Genomic DNA, 26,938 nt, shown 5'->3' with positions numbered 1-26,938 from the left:
TTTTGTCAGAAGTGTCCAGCAAACACATGTGGCAGATTAATGAAATTATTGTTATAACTCAGATGAGATGCACTATTTGCAGAACCTGCAGTGCCAGCAGTGGAGCATTAAACTGCTTTCCCATTTTAAATGCTAAATTGGTTCTATAATACATTTTGTAATCCCTCTAATCACAGTGCTATTATTTTCTTTACCGGGCAATTCTATACTTTTCCTTCCCCATCAAGGCAGCTGTGTCATTAAAATACTGCTTTATTTTTGAAGCAATCTCTATGAAGCCCTTAAAGTAGCTTCAAAGTGAAAGCAGAGGGTTTGGATGGCTTTGTGGAGCAGCTTCACAATGAGGCAAGCAGCAGAACTGGCATTATAAGTACATTATGCATCCACACGCTGTATGGAATTGCTTTTTCCTCTGAAAGCCGCTCCATCTTTTTATCTGTATTTCTTTTTCCCTGAAGAGAAGTTCTTTTAAATGATGTGTCTTTGTCTACATGTGTCTATAGTATTAGACATCCCACTTATTTCTAGAGTACTACCATGGCTTTTTACTGCTTATGTTTGCTAATATGTACTGCAATTGCTGTTCCTTTTCACACTAGCATAATGGGAAAAAACACAAATTTCACATTGATAGCTTTCACAGGACAACAGGAGCCAGATCAGACTACATTTCCCTCCTTATGCTCCTTCAGCTGCCTCTTTGTAACCATCTGCTCTTGCCTGCCCTCTACAAGGACTGCATTCACTCCCTGCAGCAGAAACCAGCACTTTGCTGTGCATTTGTGCAGCCCCTAGCACGCCCCAGGGCCACAGACTGCACTTTCCCACAGGCCATCACCTTGCCGTCCTTCACATGTGTGCATGCAACCACTGAAAATGTTTTCATCGTTGATTTTTTGGTGAAAGTCCAACTGTAAAAAGCCTGACAAACAGAAATTTCTCTTCCTATTATCACCTGATGGACTGAAGTCATAGATAGAGCATGCTTGTACAGATGAATTTCATAAAGGATCCCTTTAAATAGTTTGGAAGGTAAATCAATAGTGGTCTTTGTGAGTAAACATCATCTGTGCTACTTATACCCATCTAAAGGCTAAGTATTAGTCTGAGCTAATTATTTTGACTTCCTATGGGGAGAAAGAAGAGAAGCAATAGGAAAATAATCCCACCTTGTGATGGAGGGGTGAAGGAGAAGGAAATTAATAATGGTCCCTTGCAGATGTCCTTCTTTTCCCCTCACTGTCCTGGGCAGAGCACAATAAACTAACTCAGGCAAGATCTCCCACTTACACGCAGCTGCTGTCAGGGCAGATGATATTTCAGAATCTCAGCGCACAGTCAGGGCGAACAGGATGAACAGGAGAAGCCAGATCTTTTATGCTGAATGTAGAAGCCTCGCTGAAAAACTGTGGGCCTTCATATTACACTGTTTATAACAAGAATGGATGATATAGCAATGGGGAAAAAACATGCTACAGCAAGAATACACTTGGATTCTGAATCAGGCATTTGTCCTCCTATGATAGCTGGCTTACAGGACCCCAAAGAGACGTTTCTTGTTTTCCTGGCTCGTGACAATGTAAATTCCGAACCAAGCAGCTATATTCTGCACTACAGGTAGGGTTACTCCAGCACTTCATTCACACCAGTAAAACCCCAGACCAATAAGCAAAACATCAGCCTTAGCTGCTTGAAATGTACAGAGTCACCCAGCACTCCTGTTGCACCGCTCAGGATAGAAGGTTTGTTCACTGCATGGTTCTGAAACTTCAGACTTCAGCCAGAGGTCACGATCATGAATGACAGGCTGAGAGAGGAAGATACATACACATCAAACATTTCAGCCCCCAATTTAGACACCTGAAAGCAAGACAACATGCATACTTCTAACTATGCAACACATGAAAGAAAAAGTCTATTGAAAATGAAGATAGGAGCGAGCTCACTAATTATTGTGTCTTACTAATAACCACAGAATGAAACGTTAGAAATGCACATTGCCCTGAAGTGTAATTATTTCAGCTGATATTAACATTTACCAAATACTTCTAAATCCACTTCAGACATACTGTACACTCAGATTCTGTACCTATTTTGGCTAGTCATAAAAAAGACCCAATGCAATAAGTGGTGTTTTGTCACTGATGCAGTCAAAGAGTGGGGAGAGAAAAAAAGAATTAAAAAAAAAAAGTCACACTCACACCATATCTATCGGCTTTCATTGTGGTGATCTGATGTGGACATTGATAATTGTTAACTACTTCTCCACAAAAATCAACTAAAAAAAGCAAACTTTCTCTCAGTAAAGTAACATTTCACTATCCAGGTTTCTGCACCTCCACTGGGATACAAGTAGAGGTCTGCAATTCAAACACCCTCCCACCTTGCTGCACAATTTTAAAGCAAAACCTGGAGGAGTGGAACGGCCCAGCAGGGGTTATGCTGAACCTTCACTTCAACAGGCAAAATGTTTGTAAACTTCAGCCAGTCCAGTCTGGGTTCTTGTTCACATATCCTGTGGCCACCAGAAGTTTCACAAGGGGGGATAGTTGGAAGACAAAGCAAAATGGTAAAACCTCATTGCCTCAGTTCAGCGGCCATTGGAATTTCTCAACCAATTGCAAAAGAAAAAAAAAGGGGGGGGGGGGATAAAATGGTCTTAGCATTTTAAGCAGCTGGGCTGATGAATGCATATGTTACATCATACTCATCGCCAGGACTACTGCTTGGCAAATACTGTCTTTCTCATCCAACTCATTTTATAAGCTTGCCCAAAAAGGATAAACACTGTGAAGCAGAAGCCACTGATTACAAAACCTGGAGAAGTCTTCTAAAAAATTACTTTTTCTATTCTCTCACTAGATAACAGCACCAGGACTTTTTTTTTTTAAAATAACTGACAAAACACTTCTGTATTTCTAAGAAGAATTTTATAACAACCTTATTACTCAGAAGCCTCACTCTTTTGTGCTTGGACATTTCATCACACACTTGACACACACACCCAATGCTTCCCGACCAGAGCAGAACTCCCTAGGAAGCCAGAGGAGCTGCTTCCACCCCAGTCACTCCTGAACTGGGCCCGGTACGCAGAGACAAATTCTCATCCTCTTGTTACTGAGTTCAGTCAGCCCTTCAGTGTTGTTCGATGTAATTTTCAAAAAAAGTATTTTTTTAAGAAAGCAAAAGCAACCAAAGGAATTAATGAGCTACATTGCAACAAAAAGTATAGTCTACTGGTGCCTATATAGCACTTATCAACAGAAAGCAAGATAAAAAAGCTTCTCACTTCTTTTACCAGTTTCTTTTCGTAGCGTTCATGAACATTTTAAAGGACTGTTAATTTGTCTCCAAGCCAGATAAAAAAACTGCCATTGCTAACACAAGATAAAAAGTCTAACTGTAGTGGTTGCCATTAAAAAGTCTTTATTATTTGCTACTGCTGCTACTACATAATGAGACAAAGTGTGTCACCAGATATGTACACCTTACTTAGGAATCAAAACTCCCTGAATAAATAATCTTCTTCTAATAATTGAAAGACCAGATTTGTTTGAAAGTTGCCTTCTGTTATAGCTTATACTCAAAGTAGTACAGGACTTCAAAAGTATAGTAAAACTTTTAATTTTTTTTAACAGAACTCTACTCTGTAACTCCAAATGTCCTGACTCATTGTGTTTATCTATAGATAACTATGATATTAACACCAAACAGACCAGATGTAAGAGGCAGAAGTAGCATTTTAATGAAAAAAGATAAGAACTCTAGAAAACACACACAACAGATTAGATGCAGGTGTTAAAGAAATAATATATATTAAAAAAATGTATATTAAAAACCATCCTTGCTTTCTCCAATGAAGTTTTCTGCTCTGTAAAAGTGTCCACTCAGCTGCCTGAATTTTTTTTATATACCATGAATACTGAAAAATCAATTACTGACCAAGAAAGTGTGTATATTTATGTATATAGACATTTTAAAATAAATATATAAAACAAAAAAGCTAAGTATTTTTACACTTAATATAATTTCCTTAATTTGTATTATATCCTGTACATTATCAGTCTTACTGGATTATGCACATCAGTTTAGATATGAATAATCTTGGCCTTTTCTGGACTTGCTCACATTTGTAACAAGGTGGTTCCTTAGGGAACCAGCTGAGGGAGACTGAGATCATTGTTCCATTTTCCCTTAAAATCCTACCTCAGGCAGCCTATAAAAATTAGATTCCATACTCATCAGGAACTTCTGAATGGGTGATACTTCACTCATGCTACACTTTCTGCTGTGTGCAACCCAAATACAGAAACAAATACTTGTTTAGTATTTGGGGAGTAAATACTCCCCTATTTACATTACAGTAGCTGTATAAAAAGGAACTTTGAAGCTATCTGTAGCCCATGAGTTACTACTGTTCTGCAAGTCCATAGCTGAGGACAGAAAAAGAAGGATGCACTTCATTAGAAAAGATATTTTGTTTGTTTCTTTGGACAGCAAAACCTTAAGACAGCCAGGGGTTTAAAGTGCTGGAACTGGTCCCAGTGAAGACAAATTAGAAAGCTGAAAGCAGAGAAGATGGCATCTTAAATTGTATTCAATACATTGCATTGCTTTGTGCAATCTAAGTCTCACTACTGTGGATATGAGGTGTGTGTTAATACTATTTGAATACACAGGATTGCTAAGAAACCTTTTTAAAAACAACTGAGCAATGAGGAAATATAAAACAAATGGATCTGCCCACAATGTTTTATTTACAATACTTCCCTCTATTCCCACTCATCTTTCCACTGTACAGATATGATTGCATGGATAAAGTTTCATAATGACAGCTTAATTCAATTCCTAAAGCCACACAAGTTACAAACCCAACTCTATATTCACATTTTAGAGGATAAAGCAACACGATTTTTAAATTTAAGGCAGAGCAAGCCAGAAAAGACAGGCCACCTCAGGCTATAACATACGAATCCAGATGAAAAACATCACTAAGTTAATACCACATATAAAAAACAAAGTTACTAACAAGGCAGCAATACATTCAGAAAAAACAGTCCACTTCATTAGCTTGATACTATTATGCCAAGCTTACTCCATCAAGCAAGATGTTTAGTTTTGTTTGGTGGTTTCCTTGTTTTTAAATCTGAAGCATGCCCAACTTTCTAAATAAAGCTACTGCCATCAGACATAGGAAACCAATAGTTGATTTCACTACTTTGAGAGCACTACGCTTCCCCTCTTCCCCAGCTATCTCCAGCAGGGACAGCCTTGGAAACGGTTTTCTATTCATCAATCAAACAAGTACAGCTCAGACAGTGGAAACAGGCTCCATTACATTAAATCACCAATATATTTCATCCTGATTTTCCACTGGGATGAGTTTTTTGCAAGCAAAGACAAGCTTGACCTGACTGTGTTCCACATCAACTACACATGAGCCCATTCTCAATAGGAAGCCCCACTGTGTCATTTAGCTTCTTCACATCCAAGCTTGTAAGATCTCCTCTGAGCTTAATATACCTCCTTAGCTTTCAATATAGGGCAGATTTTCAACTGCTGATGTTGAAACACAGGCAGTGTTAGCTTGCCTTTGTCTGCAAAAAGCTGGGTAAATGCATTATTAGCTGAGCTTTGTCTCAAAGCCCATCCAAAATTTGGAGGTCTTGTTACCAAACAGATGATTCAAAGCAATAACCACAGAATGGTTTGAGTTGGAAGGGACCTTAAAGATCACCTAGTTCCAACCCCCTTGCCATGGGCAGGGACATCTTTTACTAGATCAGGTGGCTCAAAGCCCCATCCAACCTGGCCTTGAACAATGCCAGAGAGGCAGCATCCACAACTTCTCTGGGCAATCTCTTCTAGTGTCTTGCCACCCTCACAGTAAATTTCTTCCTAATATCTAATCTAAATCTACCCTCTTTCAGTTTAAAACCATTACCCCTTGTCCTATCACTGAAGCACAAACCTGTTCTCCAAGGGTTCAAGAGAAATCAGCAACATGCTGATAATTGGCCACAAAACAGACTGCAAGAAGCAGTGATTTTGATCAATGCCAACCTATACTGGATCTAGTTCAATGACTTAAGACAGAATGAAATTAGTTTAAATTGTACTTATTTAAAACTAGAGATTTTAGATAAAAATCAGAATGGAGAATTCATACCAAGCCTTTATTGTCAAGGCTACTGCTCCAAACATTTAATGCTATTTTATTCTAAAAAGTGAAATACATCACAACCGCATGCGTATTATTTGTTAGATTTATTGTACTGATGACAGTAGGAAATACTCTTATTTGTTCAGTAATTGAATTAATTGTTATTGCCTTTTTTGGACCTTAAAAAAAAAAAACCACTCATTTTATTTGCTCTATTAACTCCCAAACTGTCAGATTCGGTAAAAACTCAACTTCCCACTCTGCAGAAATCACGCCCAAAACCTTGGGTTTAGGCCTTTAAAGATCAAAAAGACTGATAAGGCTTTTAAAGAATCTCTCCCAGTTTTATTTTTTTTTTAACATTCTCTTATTTTTCATTCTAGTTAAAAACATATCTAATATGACAAATTATTGTCCTATACCCAAAGCGTCTGGAGCACACACATTCACCTGCACTTGGTAGTCATGTCTGCTGCACACAAACAAGAAACAGCAGCTTATGAATGAGAACAGACACTTCATTTGTTCTTTAGGAATTCACCCCTGAAGTATGTTTATTCACTGACATACCAGACATGGAAGAATTGACCTGGTATTTTATCTAAAATTAGTTAACAGTTTATTAAACTCAGTCACCCATATAAAAATCCATATATTCATATATCCATAGAACCTCTCTCTTCCTTTACCTGCCCCAGGAAAAAATAAACAAGCAAATAAAAAACACTTAAGAAAAACATATCTATTCCCATTCTGGTTGTTACCCCAGTCATTTGGGAAAAAAGTCTCTACAGTGCCTGAAAAAGAGAGATTTCATTATTTTCATTATTTTAATTATCTTAATCTAGAGAAAAATAAAATAGTGCAATGTCCAAGACGTGTGTGGGCTAAAACTCCATGGCAATACATTGCATCTGTAACACCCACTTCCTCAGACTGTTACTTTTGCACCTTTGTATGTCTTTAACAGGATGATAAATGCTTTTTAAGCAGTAGCCAGGACTTCAAGAAGCCTGGATTCTTTAAGACTCACCAAAAAAAATAAGAACCCAGTCCTACCTACCTTAGATATTTCTGGCTCCACTTGTTGTCTCTTGGGTGTCTCTTTTGACTCAGGCCCTTTTGGAGTACTAGTGTTCTTAACAGAGGGCGATTCAACTCCTTCACCTTCAAGTTGCAGATTAATACCTTCTGTGGGGACAGGGTGATCAATACCATTTGGATTCAGATTGCAATGGATAGCTGGGAAAAAAAATACGAGACAGAGAAAACACTGCTTAGGAAAGAAGAAACCAATGTTACAAACATTTATCACGAAGTACTAAGAAGTGCCATGTGGTAACTAGAGCTATGTCAGACATGGCAGAAGAACTGTCTGTCGCTTGACGTGGATTCAGGGTGAGATATTTCAGAAAGAAAATGAGAGGCAATGCACCACTGTATAAGGCTATTTAGTGCAGGCTACTGTGTTGAACTGTGCTCTACTGAATTCACTACACCATCCAAGACCCTCAACTTACAGCTCTTACTAGGGTATGACAATATATCCCATGTATTCATCATTCAGCCATACCTTTTTTTCTTTCCTAGGCAAGCAAGTTAAAATTTTTCTATTACATTTTCCATTACTACAGCATTCTGGGTCCTAAGTAATGTGGGATAAGTAAGCTGTGCACAGCAAGTCAGCAAGTCGGTCTCTGCACAGAGTAATGACTTACCCAGCTGATTATCTCCCCTTCAGCACTTTGTACCACTGCAAATTACCACCTACACCATCCTAACAAGCAAGAGGGATATACCCTCTAGGAGCATATAATGAGGTGTGGACTAATGACAGCAGAATACGGAAAGCAGCCAGTGGAAAAAATAAAACAAATGCAAACCATACCACAGAAATGCACATTTAGAACTATGGCAGTAGTTTAATCGTTTTCTGTCCGAAATTTCAAGTTCCAGCACTCACATAGAGAGCAGCCTTAACAACCTTCTTGGCACGTGTAGCGATTTTAAAATGTGTGGATCCTGAGGCAACTTCCCCCTCATGCGAGTATCTCATTTTTGCATTCATGTTCCCGGGTAACCGCGCTACTTTTAGCACTACTCATAATTAATGGTCCCAACTTCCCCTGTACGCAAAAGAACTTTGTTCAGATACTGTGGTGCAACGTTTGACAGACCTGAATAGAAACCCAAAGCACAATTTAAAGCCAAAATAAAAGCTACCCTTTTACTCTTGCTTGGCTTAGAAGCAAAGGGTGGGAAGCAGGGGAAGGAATGAGAACTGCCAGTTTCTACCAGCTACGGATCAGCCCTTGAAAGCCTCTCAAGGGAAACAGGCTCAAGCAGCTGGAGAAGGCAAAGGGTCCTTCAACCTTTTGAAAATCTTTTGAAAATCCATTCACCTGAAATCCCAGAGTCTTAATTGAAAACTTTGAGTCTAGATTACAGCAAGTCCTTGGTGCAGAATTAAAGCAAAGGCCAAAAAGTTGGCCTTTTCTCCTTGGGATTTTTAAAAACATCCAAACATTTGTAAAAAGATAAGTGATCTGTCCAAGTACTACAATACCTGCATCTGCAAGCTAGGGATGGAAACATCTCCTATCTTCAAGTCAAAGAAACATTATGAAGAGTAATTCATTAACAACACTGAGTGATGGAAAGCAGTAAATAATTGCAACATGCTTTATTACAAATTGCTGCCATTGTGTATAGAAGAATAGAAAAATATGTTACTGGCCCACAGAAAACTAGTAAATGAAACTAAAAAAAGGAAGGGAACTAAATTTCAGTCTCACTGTGAGTAGCTGTAGGGGATTAGTCCTGGACTTCTTTTACACATTTGTAAAAAAGACAGAAATCCCTCTCCAAATAGTCAATTCTTTAGCAGACAGCACAAGAGGAAGAGGAGGAGGAATCACTAGATTAGATCATGTCCAGAGCTGAGCCCTGCAGAGACCTCCTTGGGAAGGAAACAGAAGAAGTGAACGATGCAGAGCTTCTGGAGGTGAGGCAGCATTTCTACTGGCTACTCCAGGGACCACCACAGGAGAAGGATTTCCAGCTAAAAATCCCTTCTTTCTCAAAAGGGATCCTCCATCTGCTTAGGCCTTGCATAGAGAGTTGTGGTTTTGCTTTAAAAGCACTGAAAACCCTCTGACAAGTTTTTTGGGAACTCCTGGGTTTCCCCTTCAGGCACCAATTTCTCAAAAACAAGAGCATTTTTTATTTAATAGGGAAAAAAAGCACATAAGGAAGAGGGTTCTGCAGCAGTCTGTGTGGTGGTTGTTCTTATCTGTCACCTTTCTGTCTCATTTTAGTAGGGCAGGCATCTGCAATTTCTTCCTGATACCTAGAGAGCTGCTACAGAGCCTCATTTCCCAAACCAATGCTAAGGAGCTCTTCCCTGAGTCTAGCTGCAGCTCTTCTACTTGCAAGTCTCTTTCTTCCTTGGTTCAGACCAATTCGGTAGGTTGGCTGAAGGCAATGCAAAAACTAAATCCCATTGTTCTGGCATTGCCTCTTACTGGTAAGGAGGGAAAAAATAAATTACTGTCTTCAAGTCACTCTTTTCCTCCTACTGTTTTTTCCAGCCACACCACTGAGCCAATCCAAAATATAAATACTTAAACCTTAATAGTGTTAGTAGAGGCATTTCCTAACCTTTGAGCCCTTTATTTCTAGGTACACTCCATACCTACCCCTTCCTGGTTTTTGTTTTTGTCATGACTACAAGCCTACAATGGAACTGAACTTGAATACAGCTACTGCTTGATTTTTTTCCCCTGTAGGACCTCTTTCTGTGTCAGAGAAAATGCAAAATCCTTTCTACTTCTGCAGTGATGCTAACAGGCTTCACCTGCTCTAGCTGTATGGCCATTATGGGGAGGTATCCAGAACCTCCCAAGCTGTTATGATGAAAGAAGTCTTTGGGGCTTTTAAGCTCCCATGGGATGTTTCAAAGAGATATTGTTTTGTGGCTTATATTTACATCAGTGTGTTTTAAGACACCAAAAAATTATCTTCCTGTCTTCTAGATCATACCCACCTATCATTATCAAAATTCTCTATCTCTAGATCATATTTACCTACCTGAAAGAAACAAGTAATTACTAATGACTACTTTGCTTATCCTCCAGACCACAGAAAAGATGGATGTGATCCACCAAGACAGACTTTTTTGCAGCCTAATGAGGATGGAAACTGTTCTGTTAATAGCCAAACTAATTCCCTCCTCCACAAAAAATGAGAGATATCCTAACCAACCTGTAAAAGTACTCCCAACACACTCTGCTCCAGCAAGGGCTGGAAATTAGCAGTGAAAGTCACTTGGTATGGAATGCGGTCCGTAAAAATCCCTCCAACTGCCTTCTGCAAGGATCTTACCTAGCTGAATAGGAAGACTCCTGCATACACCTTTGAAACGCTAACACACCTCAGCAGCATCCAGAAACAGACAGTTTTTGGCTGTCAGCCCCCTTCCAGTGCTCACTAGAGAGAAATCACAAAGCACAGTGGGACTTAACACTGCCTGGAAGAACACTGCCAGCAGCAAGCTTCCTGTGGATTGCAACTCCTCCCTTCCCAGTGCCCCCACACAATACAGATTAGGGAGGAGGGTGGTAAGGGATGGACAAGGAAAGCCTTCTGGGTTACAGCATTGATTTACCATGCATTACAGGGAGCAAACAATCCAGATTTCTGATAACATCGTAGAGTAAGCATCACCTGGATGGCTTAAAAAAGAAATAAATCACATGGCAGGATGCTGCTTGACTCTTAGCCCATCATTCTTTCAGGAGTAATGAATGTTAGTGCTGTTTCAGCAATGCTTTATATTGGGCTCCTTCAGGATACAAAAGAGAAAAAATTGGAGAGGCTGCTGGCAATTACATACATGCCCATTACCTTTTTATTGAAAAGAGGTGACTGGTTAAAAGAAATACAGGCTGCCTCAGGAAAGACTTTTCCAAAGTTGCTGGAGGGGGTGGGGGGGAAGACAACTTTTTTTATTTCCTAGGGGTAGAGGGAGAAGGAAAGAGTTCATCTCTCTCCTTCACCCCCACCACAGTCTTGGCTTACCATACTCTGGACTGAATCTGTTCCTTGAGGAAGACACACCTAGAACAAGAGCCTCAGCATGCGGAGAAGGCAGACTGAAGGGCAGAAGGAAAAAAAGCAGAGGTGAGGATAAGTATCTCAGCCACTTGGTAAAGCTAATCTCTCTCTCTCATATGAGCCATCTTCAGGTAGCCAGCTCTACTGTTTTCTGCTATTGCTGCCTCCAACTCTCAGCTACACAGAAGGTAAGAAGGAAAGAATATTTGCTTGCATGGGTCTTATTTCCTGTTACCACACAGCAATACATATTTCCATTTCTGTGGCAGACGGAGGTGGAGCTCTTGCCTCCTTTTAAATGTCAATACAAACCATAATTGCTCCCTTTCAAGATTTGTTAAAAACAGGGAAAGAGGTCAATAATAACATACTCTCTTCTTAAATCAGCACCTTATATAATTTTAGCTAGATAAGAGCAGCTCTAAACTCAGGATCAACTATGCAAAACTAAAGGGGCTGGGGGACTGACAGCACCCATGGTTAACATCCTGTAGAACTGAGTCTAAGCAGCTCTTAAAAAAGAATCACAAATCACCAACTTTATCATGACCCAACTGCTCTGACCTCTTAGCTGACTCTTCTTAAATCTCTTTCAGGACATAATGACATTCATCTGGAAAACATTCTACCTACAGACAAAGTAGTTTTCTGCTATAATACTTGTCCAGGCTCTTAATTCTCATTACCCTGGTATTAGCTAACGCTAGCTCACCCCACCCTCTGCATTCAGACCATTTTCCCACTCCGCTGCTTTGACAATATCCCTACTGTCTCAGCACCTCTACAGTCTACCAAATTAAATCCACCTTATCATTCCCAGACTTTAAAAGTCCATCAAGACACCAAACCCTACTTCCAAATCAGCTGACAGTATCAGCCTAAGACCACTAGATATCAGCAGTATCATTAGATTTTGAAACAGAACCTCTTCCAATATTCTTCCATACAATCTCATTATTCATATATCATCCATATGTCTCAGTAATACAACTCTTCACCCAGATTCAGAGCACTTAAATTCTCTTTTCCCTGCTGAAAACCACACCTAACAGTTGATTAATGCCATGTGTCTCTTCATGCTTCCCAACAATTGTCACTTAACTTGGATTGAAAGCTTTCTGTGGTGGGAACTTGTTTGCTTCTGGGGAGGGAAGGTGGATGTTTGTACAGCTCCAACTGCACAGCAACAAGTACATGAGGAATGATGCTGGCAGACACAATAACACAGATCCACAGATTACATTTACGAAACATACTATTATTTAAAACAAAGGTACTTAAATGCTCTTGTACTCCTAGCTCAATGGTAGAGCTGAATCTACAGGAAAATCCACTTTTCCAGAACTTTAAAGAAAAGACTGCTGAGATCTGCCAAGTTATGAGAGTCAAAAACTCTGCGAGAAAAATAGTAAGTGGAGCACCCAAAATAGAAAAATGACCACATCTGTCCTAAAAAACTAGGGAAGGAACAAAATTAATGCAATACACAGTGTATTTTTTCCACATGCTAGAACATAAACCCAGGTCCTTTCCGTGCATACAGAGCAAGAGAATTTGTTGCCCTGCAGAAGCCAATACGTGCGAGCCAAGCTCTGTGCCCATGCAGATCCCTTATGGCATGCATATGCAGTTCAAAAGGAGAGCTCGCAGGGCAACGTGAATGCTCGCTCCCCTCGCTACCTCCCTCCCATACACGCCTGCCTCCCAGATGGCAAGCAGCCAAGAGACAGCTTGCCTGAGCACGCTTGATGGTACACAAAAGTGACCAAGAGCCATAGTAAGTTACTGGCATCTGGAGGCAAGCCTTGCCTTTTACTAGAGGGTACTCTGTGAATCCTGTCTTGAGAAAAGCCTGAAGGCACTCTTCAAAACACAGCCTTGATATATCCAAAGTTTTGCATGGGCAGATGGAAAGTCTTTGTCTCTCCATCTGTAGGTTTGATCTGCTAAGCCTTGAGCCTATGGTCAATTGCTACCTCTGTGCTCTCTACTGCCTACCGTGTCAAACGCTGCATAACCACTTGTTTCAGTGGGAATACTGCTGGCTGCTTAAAATTTTAAGCAGATCAATTAAGGCTACATTAAAGCATATTTGGCAAGTACTTGAGTTACATGCAATAACAATTGCTCTATTCTGAAAAGCGATCGAGTAAAAATAGCATCTTCTTACTCATCTGCCCTGTTCTGTGTGCATCACAGTCATATGCTAGCTTTTGCTATTCAGAGACAAAAAGCAGGCACAGGAGATACCTATCCAACCTCTAACAATCCTTTGAAAACTTTCATGTGTCAAATATTGGCAAACATGCAAGCTCCATTTTATGTATTCATGCCACAGACTTAGCTGCACAATGCTAAGAGGTAAATCCATACAATCCACCCGCTACTTCCACCATAAAATTCCACCATAAAAAGCTGTACGTTAGTCCGTACAGCTGGCACATTAACAAACTCAGGTTGGACATAGCAGGGACCTTACAAAAAGGATCCCAATATCTTTTCAGTCATCTCCAGTCTTCATGAAGATTTAACAGGTATTTCCAGGAAAGGAGATCCTACCAGGCCTTTGGACAACAGCTCTCACTGGACCTGTTCCTTCCATCTCTGCCCAGTTCTTTGTCAAAAGCAAATCAAATCTCCAACCACATCAAATGCTGCAGTCAGCGCTTTCAGTCAGACTTCTATACACCTCCAGATGCTGCATTTCAATAGCGAGTAGTCAAACAGCATCCCTAAGGCTTTTTGCTTGCCATCATTCACAACCCGCTTTAACTGGGTTGATCAGAGAGGAGACATTCACATTGACAACACTGAGATTTCGTTCCAGATTGAGATGGCTGCTCACACTGACCAAACGAGCAAGAAGGATCCGCACTGCAAAGCCCTTCCCGTATTTCCAGAAGCTTGTACTTCATTAGTAACTCTGAATATCCCTAGAAAACATGGGATTATTTCAAAGATTATCTGACCTGAGCAGTTAGTACCACTTCTACACTACTAAAAAAGATTAAAACCAGATAATAAAGATGACCTTAATTTGTACCATAAAATTTAGGATTATTTTGACTACTTTATTTTTTCCACAGAAAGTTTTTTCACAGTAATCAGTTTCTATAACTCCTATAACTTCTATAACTTCCTCATCAATCAGTTTCTATTTTTGAGAAACTGTCTGGCTTTTGCCTATAGGAATTACTTCTCCATACAGTCCTATGTCCAGCTCATGTAAATTGGCACAGTTCTCCCAACCCATCACTTTGGACCAGCTAAAACTGCAAAGTTTCACATGAATACAACCTGCTGCTTATGTTGCCACCTAGTAAATACTGCTGGCAACCTGCTGAGGAAGTAACTTCAAGATTTTGCCCACTCTGTTTCTCAAATCTGCCCATCTAACAGCCACCAAATCAGCAGCATTCACACAGAGCAAAGAAGCCCACCAAATCAGTCAGGACCTTTTCTACTTTAGTACAGATAACATGAATTTATCAGAAACCTCCTCTAAGGCTGAAGTCTCAAAGTACTTATCTGAAGTAATATCAGTGTCTAGCTATCTGCTTTTGTTGGTCAGCATCAAAAATCAGCATTAAGCAATTACAAATAGGCTGTGCCAAAAGCCAGGCCAGCGCTGAGCTGTGGGATGCTTTGTAAACTGCTGATGATGATGAGCTGTACCCATAGGTTTGAGTTCAAAGCTCAGACAGACATAGACAGCAAGGCTTGGCAGACACAGCAGCAGACTGCTGTACCATCAGGTCCATCCAGAGGGTTGCTTGTCTTTCTAGCTTCTCTTTATCATGACTATTAATTGTCTACTGGATTAATCAATTTAATTATAAACTTCTTACAACATATGAATTTTACCATTAAGAATTTGTCAAAGCAGTGGGACAAGCCCTCCAGCTGGGAGGTACCTTGAAGGGCAAGAGAAGAGACAGCTCTGTAGCAAGGAAGTGGACATTGAACGAGGTCAAGATGGCCAGGGAGGGCAGAGCAAAGGGGAGACAGGTGTAGGAAGAGGATAGAGCGTCCTGGTTTTGGCTGGGATAGAGTTAATTTTCTTCCTAGTAGCTGGTATAGTGCTGTGTTTTGGATTTTAGTATGAGAATAATATTGATAACATGCTGATGTTTTGGCTGTTGCTAAGTGGTGTTTACACTAGTCAAGGACTTTTCAGCTTCCCCTGCTCTGCCGGGTGCACAAGAAGCTGGGAGGGGGCACAGCCAGGACAGCTGACCCAGACTGGCCAAAGGGCTATTCCGTACCATATGACATCATGCTTGGTATATAAACTGGGGGGAGTTGGCTGGGGGGCAGCAATCGCTGCTCAGGGACTGGCTGGCTGTATCACTGTTTTTTTTTTTCCCTTGGGTTTTGTTCCCCTCTCTCTCTCTCTCTCTCTCTCATTGTTTTCCTTCGCATTACAATTTATTATTATTATTATTGTTCCAATTATTAAACTGTTCTTATCTCAACCCACAAGTTTTCTTACTTTTGCTCTTCCGATTCTCTCCCCTATCCCACCGGGGGAGGGAGGGTGAGCGAGCAGCTGTGTGGTACTTAATTGCCCACTGGGGCTAAACCACAACATAGAGGCAGAAGGGGATAAAGCATTCAGAGGAGGGGTGTTCAGTTTAGCTTGTAACTGTAAATTATGGGGCTTTTGCCTTTTTTACCCCTTTCGATTTATCATCAGCAAGACAAAATTTAAAGTAACTCCACTCCTGATGCAGACATCTCTGAACCTCTCTAGATGGGCAACTGGGTAGTTATCCCACACTACCAAGCCAATTACTACTACAAGCCATTCGCTCACTCCAGAAAAAATGAAAAAGTGCCCAAAACTAAAGCCAAAGACAAACACAGAAAGAGAAAAAACATGAGACAATCTGCTACACTCCACATACATCTCTTACACACACCTCAGCTGTAAGAGGCAGCTGATGGTAGTGAGTCTTGTATAGCATCAGAAATATATCAAGAAACCAGAATGAGTAACTTAGGAGTTTCATCCAGAATCAAACTAAATTCATAATTTGGTTTGAGGCCATGCAAATCTTGAGTGTATAGAGAGAAGAAAGACTCCTTAGTTGTCTATAGAACAGAAACACTAAGCCCAGAAATCCTCTTCTTATATGGGTTAAGTTTGCCTTTTAAGACCTTCATCCCACCAGGATATGTATGCACTCAGCTAAGAAATTTACTTGTGCATTTTTGACAATTTTCCAACCGATAACTACTTATTTTATGTATGGCAATATCCACTTGCCATCCCTTATCTCACAGACTTTAGCAAATGCTGTAAACATAAAAGACAGTTTCTGTTACACCTGCTCTTTGGGAGACAGACTGCACATTATCACTATGCTAGATAGACCTTGGAGCCTCAGCAATGCAAGTTCTGCCTTTGTAACAACAACAGGATTTCATGATAAAAAGCAGGCACAATGACTGGACAGCGAAATTATTTCTGAAACATTTTCTCTTTCCATTTTAATAAATGTACAGTTAGTACAAGCAGCTCTTGAACTTGCACTGGCAACAGAGAGGCTCATTGAAAAATGGACCAATTCAGTGAATACCTAAGGCAAGTCTACCACAAATCCCGCACAAGTATAGAGGAATAGGAGAATACTGGCAAAGAAGGGGACTAGTGAGCTATGCAATTAGGTCAGAGCAAAATGGATCTTAGCGAACAAAGTTAAAAGGTCAGTAACATGCATCATATGTATACAGGAACATAATTTGAGCAATGGATTACAGTACAAAATAGTAATTTGTTTTGCAAACTAAGTGCGTCCTCTGTTAATAAGAAGGCTTGTGCAAGCATCTACAAAGCTTCTCCTGAAAAGTGAAACAACTCCTCTGGATTTCAAGTGTGATTGCGAGTCTGTACATCTCACAAAGAGGGTGCTACAGGAGATAAGAAGTGTAAGTATGAAAAACAAAACAATTTAAAAAAAATCAATGGGTAGATAGTGAGGAAGAGGCCTAAAATAATGCTCTCACTGAAGGAAAAGTATCCACCATACATTGCGATTGTCAGTCACCAATTGACTTAGGCAAACTCCAGACTAGGTACCACTGCTGCCCTCTGAGGATTTCACAGTGAATACAGAGAGGAAGTAGATAGAAAAGATAAAGAACACACCTGGGTAAGAAACAAGTCTTCATTAGTTCCACTATTCCTGGAAGAAACTTGTCTTGCAATCACTGCTTAGGAGATTAGCTAGTCACATTCCACCGCAAATTGTATTTCTAAGAATGCATCATCTCAAGTCTTAATAGCACTACTATTCAATTCTATAATCAGGCAGCATTACATCAGAAACCTTTTCTAAAAACTAGTGAGCCTATCCAGCATACAAAGAATGTCTCAGACACACATAGGTTAAGTCTTTGTTACGGCACCAGAGTTGCACTGTCCCAGACATGCATTACAGATCTCTGCCTTTGCCCTGCTCATGAAAGCTGGTGTCTGCTGAACATGCGGCACAGAAACGACTGCAATTCAGCTGTGGATCCAGGCTTTATTTCTTGTCCCATGAATGATGCACAAAGTCATCAAAATGCAAAGGAAAATATATTTATTCATTCTCACTAGCATAACTAGTTTGCAATCTGGCAGTTGACTTCTGTTTTCAGTCCTGGCTTTCTCTCAACTGCCCAAAAGTTACTTCCTTTATCATTGTTCGAGGCTACCCCTTCCCTTGCACATTTAACTTAAGAGCCTGAAAATGCCTTCTTTCCTTCCCCCAGTAAAATTCTTCACCTCCTACTGCTTACTCATACCACTGTATCCTACTCACTCTAGTACCCCAGCTGATTTGTGTAGCGACAAACCGTTAGCTGAGAGCATGCAATTATTTTGCTAGAGGAAAATCCAGGAGAAAGCTTCTATTTACACACATTACCATTCTTCTTTATGTTTCTGAAACAGCATTATTAAAAGCTTCTTTCTTGATTTTACTAGGTTATTTGCAGAGAAACAAATCAACTCAACTAAAATCCCCTCTGGGGGCGGGGGGGAAGCCACAAAAACAGGGCAGAAGAGCAAATGAGTAGGGGAATGGACAGAAGTAATGACCTGAATGTTCAGCTGAAGAGTATGAGCTAGCAAGGCTCCACGTTATATAGAGACAGATAGGACTGCACTAAAGACAGGCTACAATCCACCGCAAATGTCTTCCTCATGCCCTTGCCCTGCAAGCATATTAGATCCTGCAGAGTTCACTTCAGCCCCCCTGCCCACCTGCTTGCTTCATCCAGGAGCAGCATGTATTAGGGTGAATTCTTGCTGTTCCAAGTAATGAACCTGCTCTTTAATGCCAAGTTTAGCTCATGCTGCACGGAGAACGTGCAGCTACTGACAGCAACTCCCTCATCATTCTCTTTGTAGTCCTTCTGCCACAGGACGCTTCTGGAGAGAGAAAGATTACCATATGCAAAGATGAGGGAACATACAACCTACCCAAGGCAGAAGCCACTAAGGGTGAGATCTGTAAATCTGATCTACTTCAGGCTCTCCTGAAAGTCTCTCTCAGACCATATTTCACCTCATTTATGCAGGTCAGTACAGCCCTACCTGCTGTGGGGAACTGGTATTTTCCAGGATGGCATTTCTACAGCTGCAGAAATGCCCTCCTTCCCGCCCAATCCCATTGACCCAACATAGCAGACAGTTCCTCTTGCAGAACAGTTACCAGTTCTTTTATATTGGGAAAAAAAGAGAACTACATATCTTATACGTCACAACTCTGTCTGTTAACGCTTTTATAGGTCAGTGCCCAATTCCCCACCTCCTCTCTGTGTTTATTTGTTTCCTGGTCAAACTCTCCTCTCAGTTACCTGATGCAAATCAACCTGTTGTGGTGAGTGGAACTGTTCTGGATGCACACAAGATGAGCTAGACTTTGTCATAAAAGTGATCAGGCTGGGTCAGACTAAAAGTCTAGCCCTTTACACCACTGCTTAAGGAAACAGTATGAGAGCAGGGCGTACGTGAATTGATCCTCCCTTGGCAGGCTAGGAATGTCCCAAGGTTGAAAGCTGCACCTGGGGAACCATGTGTTATATGAAAAACTATTTCCTTTTTTTTATTTTAAGGACAAAACCCTACAGCTTCATTGTTCTACCTTGTGAACTAGTTCCTTTTTCACCTTCTCCAAACCATTCATCAATGTCTAAGGATTCTCTCCACGGTCATCTCTTTTCCAAGCTAAAGAATCTGAATCTTTGTAACCTGCCCTCAGAGAACATACCACATCTCTGGACCAGCCAACTATCCTTTCCTGTACTCTTTCCAGTCCTGTGCCTTTTTTGGGGCATAGCAAGCAGAACTCCAGGGAACATTCAAAATACAAGAGAATATGCAATGATACAGAAACAAAGATGTTTCCTGCCTTGTTCTGAACATTTTATCATAGTTCCTGAAATCCTAGTTGCTAGTTTGACCACCACCACCAAGACAGTTTCAGAAGACTTCAAAATTACTCCATTTTCTGGCCATTTTCTCCACCTTTGCCTTTAGCACCTTCCAGAACTACTCCCTCTACATTCTCTGCATGCTTTGAGCAAATAATTGAGGGCTGAGTTGTTCAACTGTTAATCTGCAAGGCTAAATACTTGTATCCATTCAAAGGCAACAGCTTTCATAAGAAATAACCCACTAGGATTGCGCAGTCCCAGCGTCTGAGTATCTCCGGTGCACAGAAAGGGGAGCCCTTGCCTCAGAGATCATACAGTTTGGACAAAAAGAGAGACACCAGAGAGATGGGACAGGGCACAAGAGGGTAAAGCTGTCTCAGCCAGGACAGCAGAGAAAGCTGGCACCAGAACCAGACACAGTATCCCTAACAAACACAGAAACTCAATACTCAGTGCACTGAGCAGTAGCCCTCCAATAGCTCTACTACCTCTGCAAACTAGCTGTAGCACTTTCAGAGTCCAACAGGCAAAACAAAAACTTATGGTGCTATCCAGACACCTAGGCCTGCGCTCACTAACAAGCCTCCACAGATGATATTTTGGACAGAAACCTCTCCATGGTTATCAGCTGAGCCACTCTGACACCACCTGGCTACAGTGTCTTACTCTGAGCTTCTCACTGCTGCTCTCCTGCCATAACCCTTGTGACACAGCAGTACTGGGAAGCACAAGAGACTGGCTCCAAACAGCTTGCCCTTGCCTCATACAATGAGTTGTAAATGAGAGGAACAACGCTACACAACCTCCTTGGATTTTACCCGCCATGCTTGGACATCTCAGGAAAAAAAAAACAAAAACCTCTCAAGAAGAATTCTATTTTATAATTTCCATTTAAGCAGTAAACATGGGATCTTACAACGTCACTACAGACTTTGTCAGTAATTTCCAGTAGTATGTTAGGAAATGCATCTCATGCTTAACTCTTGTCATTTGCTCACTTGCCTTCTGTTCTTGGTGGAGAAAGTACATGAACTTTCAAAGCACCATTCCTTTCCTTTGCCCATACATCACCACCACCTGACAAGTTTTAACCTTATGATGGGAAGCAATTGCATTGAAACAGCCAATTTATATTAATCAATGTCCTCCTAGAGCTTCTGAGTCTTCCAAGTATTTTAAAGGATAAGGCCAAACACTCATGGAATTCTATCTAAATTGCTTGACCTGAAAGCACTCCTGAGTTTCCAGGTACACTCTTATCCTCCAACCAGGTTTCATCCAAGGGAAATGCAGTGCCACACCAACCTATACTGTATCTATACTGATATATACTGTATATACTATACTGATCTATACTGTATCTTGATTCCTGCCTGGGTTCATTTCTAAAAGCAGGGAGGGGAAAATGACCACATAACCTGCAATCATATCCACGCCCCACTCAGCCTAAATACACCCAAAGAGACTTTAGTGCAGTGACATTCTTTGTTGTCACAGCTTCATTTTGGGGTCTCCAGTTCCCACAATGGAATGCACCTTCTGAACTTCAGCTCACAGTCTCCCTATACAATGCCTGAGGAGCATAGTGTACCTGTTCAAAATGAGAACTTGCAGTCCAAAACAGACTCCTGGCCTTAGATAGCTACATCATTCCTTTGGAAAGGGATCATTGACTATCTATCTTGTTAAAGATGGATGCAATGAACTGTGACTTTTTCAAATGTAGCAACCTAGAAAGGAAAGCTCTAAGCAGTGGTTCAAAGCAGAAGAGCACACACTGCCACCAAGCTGTATACACACTGGGGGGGTTGGGAGCGTGGTGGTGGTGTGTCAAGAAGGGAAGCCCCATCTTCTGAAGTTGCGCTGTTGCTGAGCAAGAAAGAAGGGTATGGATGTTACAGCCCAAGAAGGCTGCCACATCAATGTGGATGGGAGAAGACTTATGTTCCAGTCTGGAATCCCATAATTGCTGATGCACTTTTGCAATAAATCATCACTAAATAACATACAGAACTGGTACCAAGACCAAAGGTTGGATTTCAGGTCTTCCTCTTCCCTGTCCTGTGTGCACCTCCACCACTGGTCTTATCCATCTCCTCTGCTACGATCCGATGTGACAATTTCAACTGGAGAGGCAGATGCGTATCTCAGCCTTGCTTCCAACTGGCAGGTCTTTCCGAGCCACATGTCTGAGTCCCTCAAGCTAAGGAGTGGTTGGAAACTATTGAAGAAAGCAAGAGCATTGATGGAAGCACAGGCTATTTTTGAATGACAGGGTTTCTTACTTCTTTGCTCCACAGGCAATTAAGTGTGCTGAAAACCCATCCATTAGATCAGATTCCCTGGAAACTTAGATGTGGAGACATCTAATCTGAGCCTCGAGTGGGTGTACAAATAAGGCAAAGTTGTATAACTGAATACTTGTCAAAAGAATTGTACTTTTGGGCACACCCTGAAAGAGCGTGATCAATACCTACACCGAAAACTGCTTCAAAGCTGTCCTTCGGATGGTCCTGAGCTTTAACATTCCTGGCAGAGTTGGCGCAGCACCTCTATGAGCTCACCGTATCTCAAGTCCCTGAGGAAACATATGGCAGCATTCAATATCTGTTGGAGCTGGCTAGGCACTGAAGGCTTTCCACCCAGTCATATCACATTGCTGAAATTCAAAGGATCGCTTTGATAGAAGTTGGTTGGAGGCTGCAAATAACTTCAGTCTTGCAGCAGTTAACCTTGATGCCACACCCCAGAATGCCTTAACTTCCTTTGAGTCTCTAGTCCCCTTGAGGATTACCAAGGGGTAAGGTCAGTCATTGTCATTTTATGTCAGCAAGACTCCACTTCCTAGTAAAAAATATTCTCCAGTAGGTAGACCCAGGGTCTCAGTAGCACGAGCCCACTACAGAAGAGCCATAGGATGGCAGAAGTTTACATACACTTTCAGGAGGAGACCAGCAACAAATGTACATATGCACTTTCCAAAGCCTATAACACAGCAGGAAAGGCGTTAGACCAAACTTCATTAAACACTTACTATGAAAGAACTCCATGATACAATTAGCACTTTTTTTGCTCAGGAATCTCAAAGACACCACAGGTCAGAGCTGCAGGGGATCCAACGGAACTGTGCAGGATTACCTGCAGGTATACATTATCTGGTGGGTGCTGTCAGTCTCTCACTTTCCTATGCAATAAACACTGGCAGGGAAGAAATCACCATTTCTCTCTTCCCCTTTACCTCTGCTGCACAAGAGCAAAGAGAAAAAAAATTTTGAGAACACTGTTGCAGAGATCAAAAGCCTTTTTCTACTGGCTCTGACCTAGTTCTTTCATTCTTACTAGAGGGGAAAAAAACACTTAAAGGAACATTGTCAAAACTGTTAGGTCTAAAAATAGACTTAGCTTGGCAGTGCTCCCATCTAGATGGGCTCATATTGAGGAGTGCAAACTCACTTTCCCCGTGCACACACCAATCCTTTCATCAATCAGGAAGCACTGGTACTGCGCAGCCCAAAGGACCTCCCAGTCCACATAATCTATTTTGGGACACTCAGGTATGTATTATATATAACTGGCAAGGAACTGTAGTATCCTCCAAATTCCTACTTCATATTTGCAAATCCATCGCTGTCAGCTATCCCAGTAAAAAATTTGGGATATTTTCCTTAAGTAAACCGCCGGACATTTGTTACCATAACTAAACTCCAGCAGCCCATGCTAAGACAGCATTAAAATAATCAAATTTGAGGAAGATTTCAACAGTTTGTTAGATAAAATGAAATCAAAGATTCTCCACAAACTACAAGTTACAAAATATTTTCACTTGAGCCACACAGAGCATTTCTGAAAGAAGAAACAAAGAGTCCCTGGGTTCGTGGCTGAGGCTGACAAATGGGCAGTTTCCACAGAACAACAGCCATGGCAGAGCTGGTGGGGCAGCGGATGTTGGCTCCGGCCAGGAACTCCCATGCTCCAGGATCCGTGGCTCACTTGTTCCCCAGGGACCTCTCCGCCCCCTGCCAGTTGCATCCCAGAGCCAGCCACTTGCAAGTTCACACAAGAAGCCAGTTGGCCCAGCTGTCCAGAAGCCTTGCTACACTCTATAAAAAGGCCTGAAGACCCAGGAAGCCCATCCTAGCCAAGCTCCCAGCCGACTACCCCGAAGACTGGAAGGCTAGACAACCTCATCTTAAACCAGGTTTTCAGAGCTTTCCTTATTTCCAAGCTTCCAAAGCTAATGTAGAGCAGGTTATGTAGAGCATGCCCAAGCAGCAAACCAATCAGGAAAACATTTTTCCAATGAAAACAAACAAATCAAACAACTGGGGGGAGGGGGGGGGGGCGGTCTGTGTTTCCCGAGTCCAAAACATTTTGAGTTGGGCAAATTGGGATTTTTCTACAAAACTATCAATTTAGAAGATTTGACAGCAACTTTACTTTTGACTAGAGTAGGATCCGCATGCTGTGGTGATCAGAGCCATGATGGACAAGTAACCTCCCAGCTTCCCAACCAGAAGCTGTAATGCCATGTTACCTGCCAAAAGTCACAGTTCATGAAAAGAAAACGGCTCGCACCCAGGGCTTCAATACGGCAGAAGATTCATTAAGATAAAAGCATGCTTTTAAGCACAGTCACACAAAGAAACATAGTTCCAACAGAAAATGATGGATAAGAAAAGGCCTTAAATGTGTATGCACTATGTTCACACAAAGTTGTCACACCCGCACAGCTACTTGTGCTGAAGAAGTAAGTCATCTTGCTGTGCTAGTGTGAGGGTAATTCAATTACGCAAAGACAAGAAAGTTGAGGGAGAGAAACCCAAAATGGGAGGAAAGCAGAACATACAGACAAGAAAGCCTGTTCTGAGAGACCACAGCAGGGATGCATCCTGGGGTAAGGAAATGGGAAGAAGGAGTTAAAGAAAAAAATCCCATCTCAGGAGAAGGGAAAGGCACTGCTTCCCAAAGCTTTAGCAGAGCTTTCCTTCATTAATATTTACAAAGCTTTTAGAGATTCTCAGATGGAAGGCACTGCAGATATGTCAGGAATTATTACAGACCTGAAAAGATATAGCAAACAGACTGAGAAGGACTTCAAGTGAATAAAGAGAAGGAGGACATTAGAGAGCATACTGAAATAGGGGTTGCTGCTGGCATATGAACCATCTGGTGCATGGTAGTCCATTTCATTTATTTACTTACCCACTACCAGGCACGCATGCCCAGTTCATGTTGCTAAGTTTTTGCCACCAAAGAAGCAATGCTTCTATTCAGGACCACTACCTGGTTCTTTATATCATTACAGTTCAAAACAGCCATTCAGTTTTGCAGCCTGTGCATAAGAAATCTGTTTGACTCATGGAGAGGCTTACAGCTTAGGATGGACAACTTTGGATGTACACAGACACCTTTTGAGACCTAGTCGTTTTGTTTACCTTTACTTGAGTTTGCCTAGGAAGCTGGCTTTCAGGGATGTTAAGCTGCCCACTGCCTTTAGTAAGCCCAAGTTTTTGCTGGACTATCATTTGTGCTGCTCACTTGGGTACTCAGCAAAAAGACAGCTTCAGCATGATTTTCAGTAATAAAGCAAGTGGTCTCTGATGGAACTGTAGATCTCAGCATATCTGAGAAACAAAGCTCAAGGCGGTCTCAAGATGAGCGCCCCGAAAAAACCAACATACCCCAAATTAAGCATAAGACAGGGGTCAGATGGCTAGTTTTCACACTGTGGACTTCTGAAACTTTCCCATGGGCACAGAAGAAAGCAAGATGCGACACAAACCCCAGGATTCTCAATGCCTCACTCTAAAGCGCTAGAAAACTGAGTGAATTTCGGAAGCGGACAGTAGGCAAGCGGCTTTGCCTTTTCCCATACACCTGGTCGCATCTCTCCTCCAACTTCCCAAAAGCCCCATGGAAAGGGAACACGCAGCCAACGCCAGACTGCCGCAGGAGCCCAGCATCTATTGGAAGACCTCCGCAAAGCGTCCACCTTTCCAGTTCTTGGTAGGCACCACCTCAATTACCAGGTACTTCCCCAGGAGCGGGGCACCTCACGAACACCTCACAGCCCCCGGCTCCCCAGAAGCCGGGCACCTCGGCCCTTGGGCTTCTGCATCTCCTACGGGGGGGAAGCAGGGGCCGAGCACACCCCGGCGCCGACAGCTCTGCGCCCACGCGGGAGGACGAGCGGGGGCTGCTTGAGCTCCGTGGGTATCACGGCCTCAGGGCACTTCGTGGATCTGGGCGGCACCGAGGGACCGCGGCGCCTCGGCTCCTGCGGGAGACCGGCGCCGGGGCGGGGAAGACGCCCGGCGAGCTGAGCGGGGCCGCCGGGGCCACTTCGGAGGGAGGCGGCGCAGGTCTGCCGCCCCTGCCGGGAGAGGCGGCACCTCCGGGCCCGCCGGGAAGTTGCCGGACTGAAGCCTCCGGCTGCCGCAGGCTGCGCGGGCAGCCCCCGCTGCCTCCCCCACCACCGCCGGCCCCCACGGGCGAGCGCCCCTCCCGCGGGCCGCCGCGGCCCGACCCCGCGCTACCTGGCCCGGGGGCAGGCGCGGCGCCGGGGGGCGGCCGGGCCGGGGGGGGGGGGGGGCGGGGGCGGGAGGCGGCCGGGCGCCCCGCGGGCGAGGCCGGTGCAGCGGGCGGCAGAGCGGCCCCGCCACCACCGCCACCTCAGGCCCCGCCGGCGAGCGCAGCTGCCCCCCACCCCACCCCGCCGAGCCGGGGCGGCCCCGCCGCCGCGCAGGTGAGTGCCCGGGAGAGGAGACAGGGGAGGGACCCCGGGGGCAGCGGGCAGGGGACGCGGAGCCCTTACCTTCCACCGCCATCCTCCCGGCCTCGCATAGTGCGCCGGCCGCCGACCCGGCCCCGGCGGTGCTGCCCCGGCCGCCCCCCCGCCCGCGCGCGGGCTCCGCTCATCTGCAGCCGCGGCGATCAACCTGCAGCGCTCCCGCTGACAGGCGGGCGGGGCCGCGCGCCCGCCCCGCGGCACCCTGGGAAATGTAGTCCCGGCCGGCCCGACCGGCCTGCCCCAGGCCCGCCATCCCCGGGGGCTGTTGAGCGCCCGGCCGAGGCACCGGCTTCCCTTACGGCCGGAGGGGCCCCGCAGTCCTCTGTGGGGACTTGGCGGCGTCGGACGCCTCCGCGTTTACCTGCCGAGCAGGGAGAGCCGCGCGGGGGGCAGGCAGAGGCGTGGGTTGGGCTGTGGGAGGCTGGAGGGATGGTGAGCACCAC

General features: G+C 43.2%; 1 protein-coding gene across 3 annotated transcripts in view; it reads right to left on the bottom strand.

Annotated features, from left to right (window-relative positions):
• The window catches only part of SAMD12 (sterile alpha motif domain containing 12), a 182,597-nt gene extending 155,937 nt beyond the window's left edge, over nt 1-26,660 (bottom strand). For all 3 annotated transcript variants that reach the window (XR_012040759.1, XM_072851988.1, XM_072851989.1), the window contains exons 1-2: nt 26,520-26,660; nt 7,227-7,405 (exon numbers count right to left, since the gene is read on the bottom strand). Coding sequence is in view for 2 of the 3 variants with exons in the window: in XM_072851988.1 (XP_072708089.1) it covers nt 7,227-7,405; nt 26,520-26,532 (192 nt within the window). In the remaining variant the exon portion in view is untranslated. The remainder of the gene's footprint in view (nt 1-7,226; nt 7,406-26,519) is intronic.
• Between the last annotated feature and the right edge of the window lie 278 nt (nt 26,661-26,938).

The sequence above is a fragment of the Ciconia boyciana genome, chromosome 2, assembly GCF_034638445.1.
Source record: "Ciconia boyciana chromosome 2, ASM3463844v1, whole genome shotgun sequence".
Taxonomy (NCBI): domain Eukaryota; kingdom Metazoa; phylum Chordata; class Aves; order Ciconiiformes; family Ciconiidae; genus Ciconia; species Ciconia boyciana.
The sequence above is the reverse complement of the archived record's forward strand: the minus strand, read 5'-3'. Positions and strand labels throughout refer to the sequence as shown.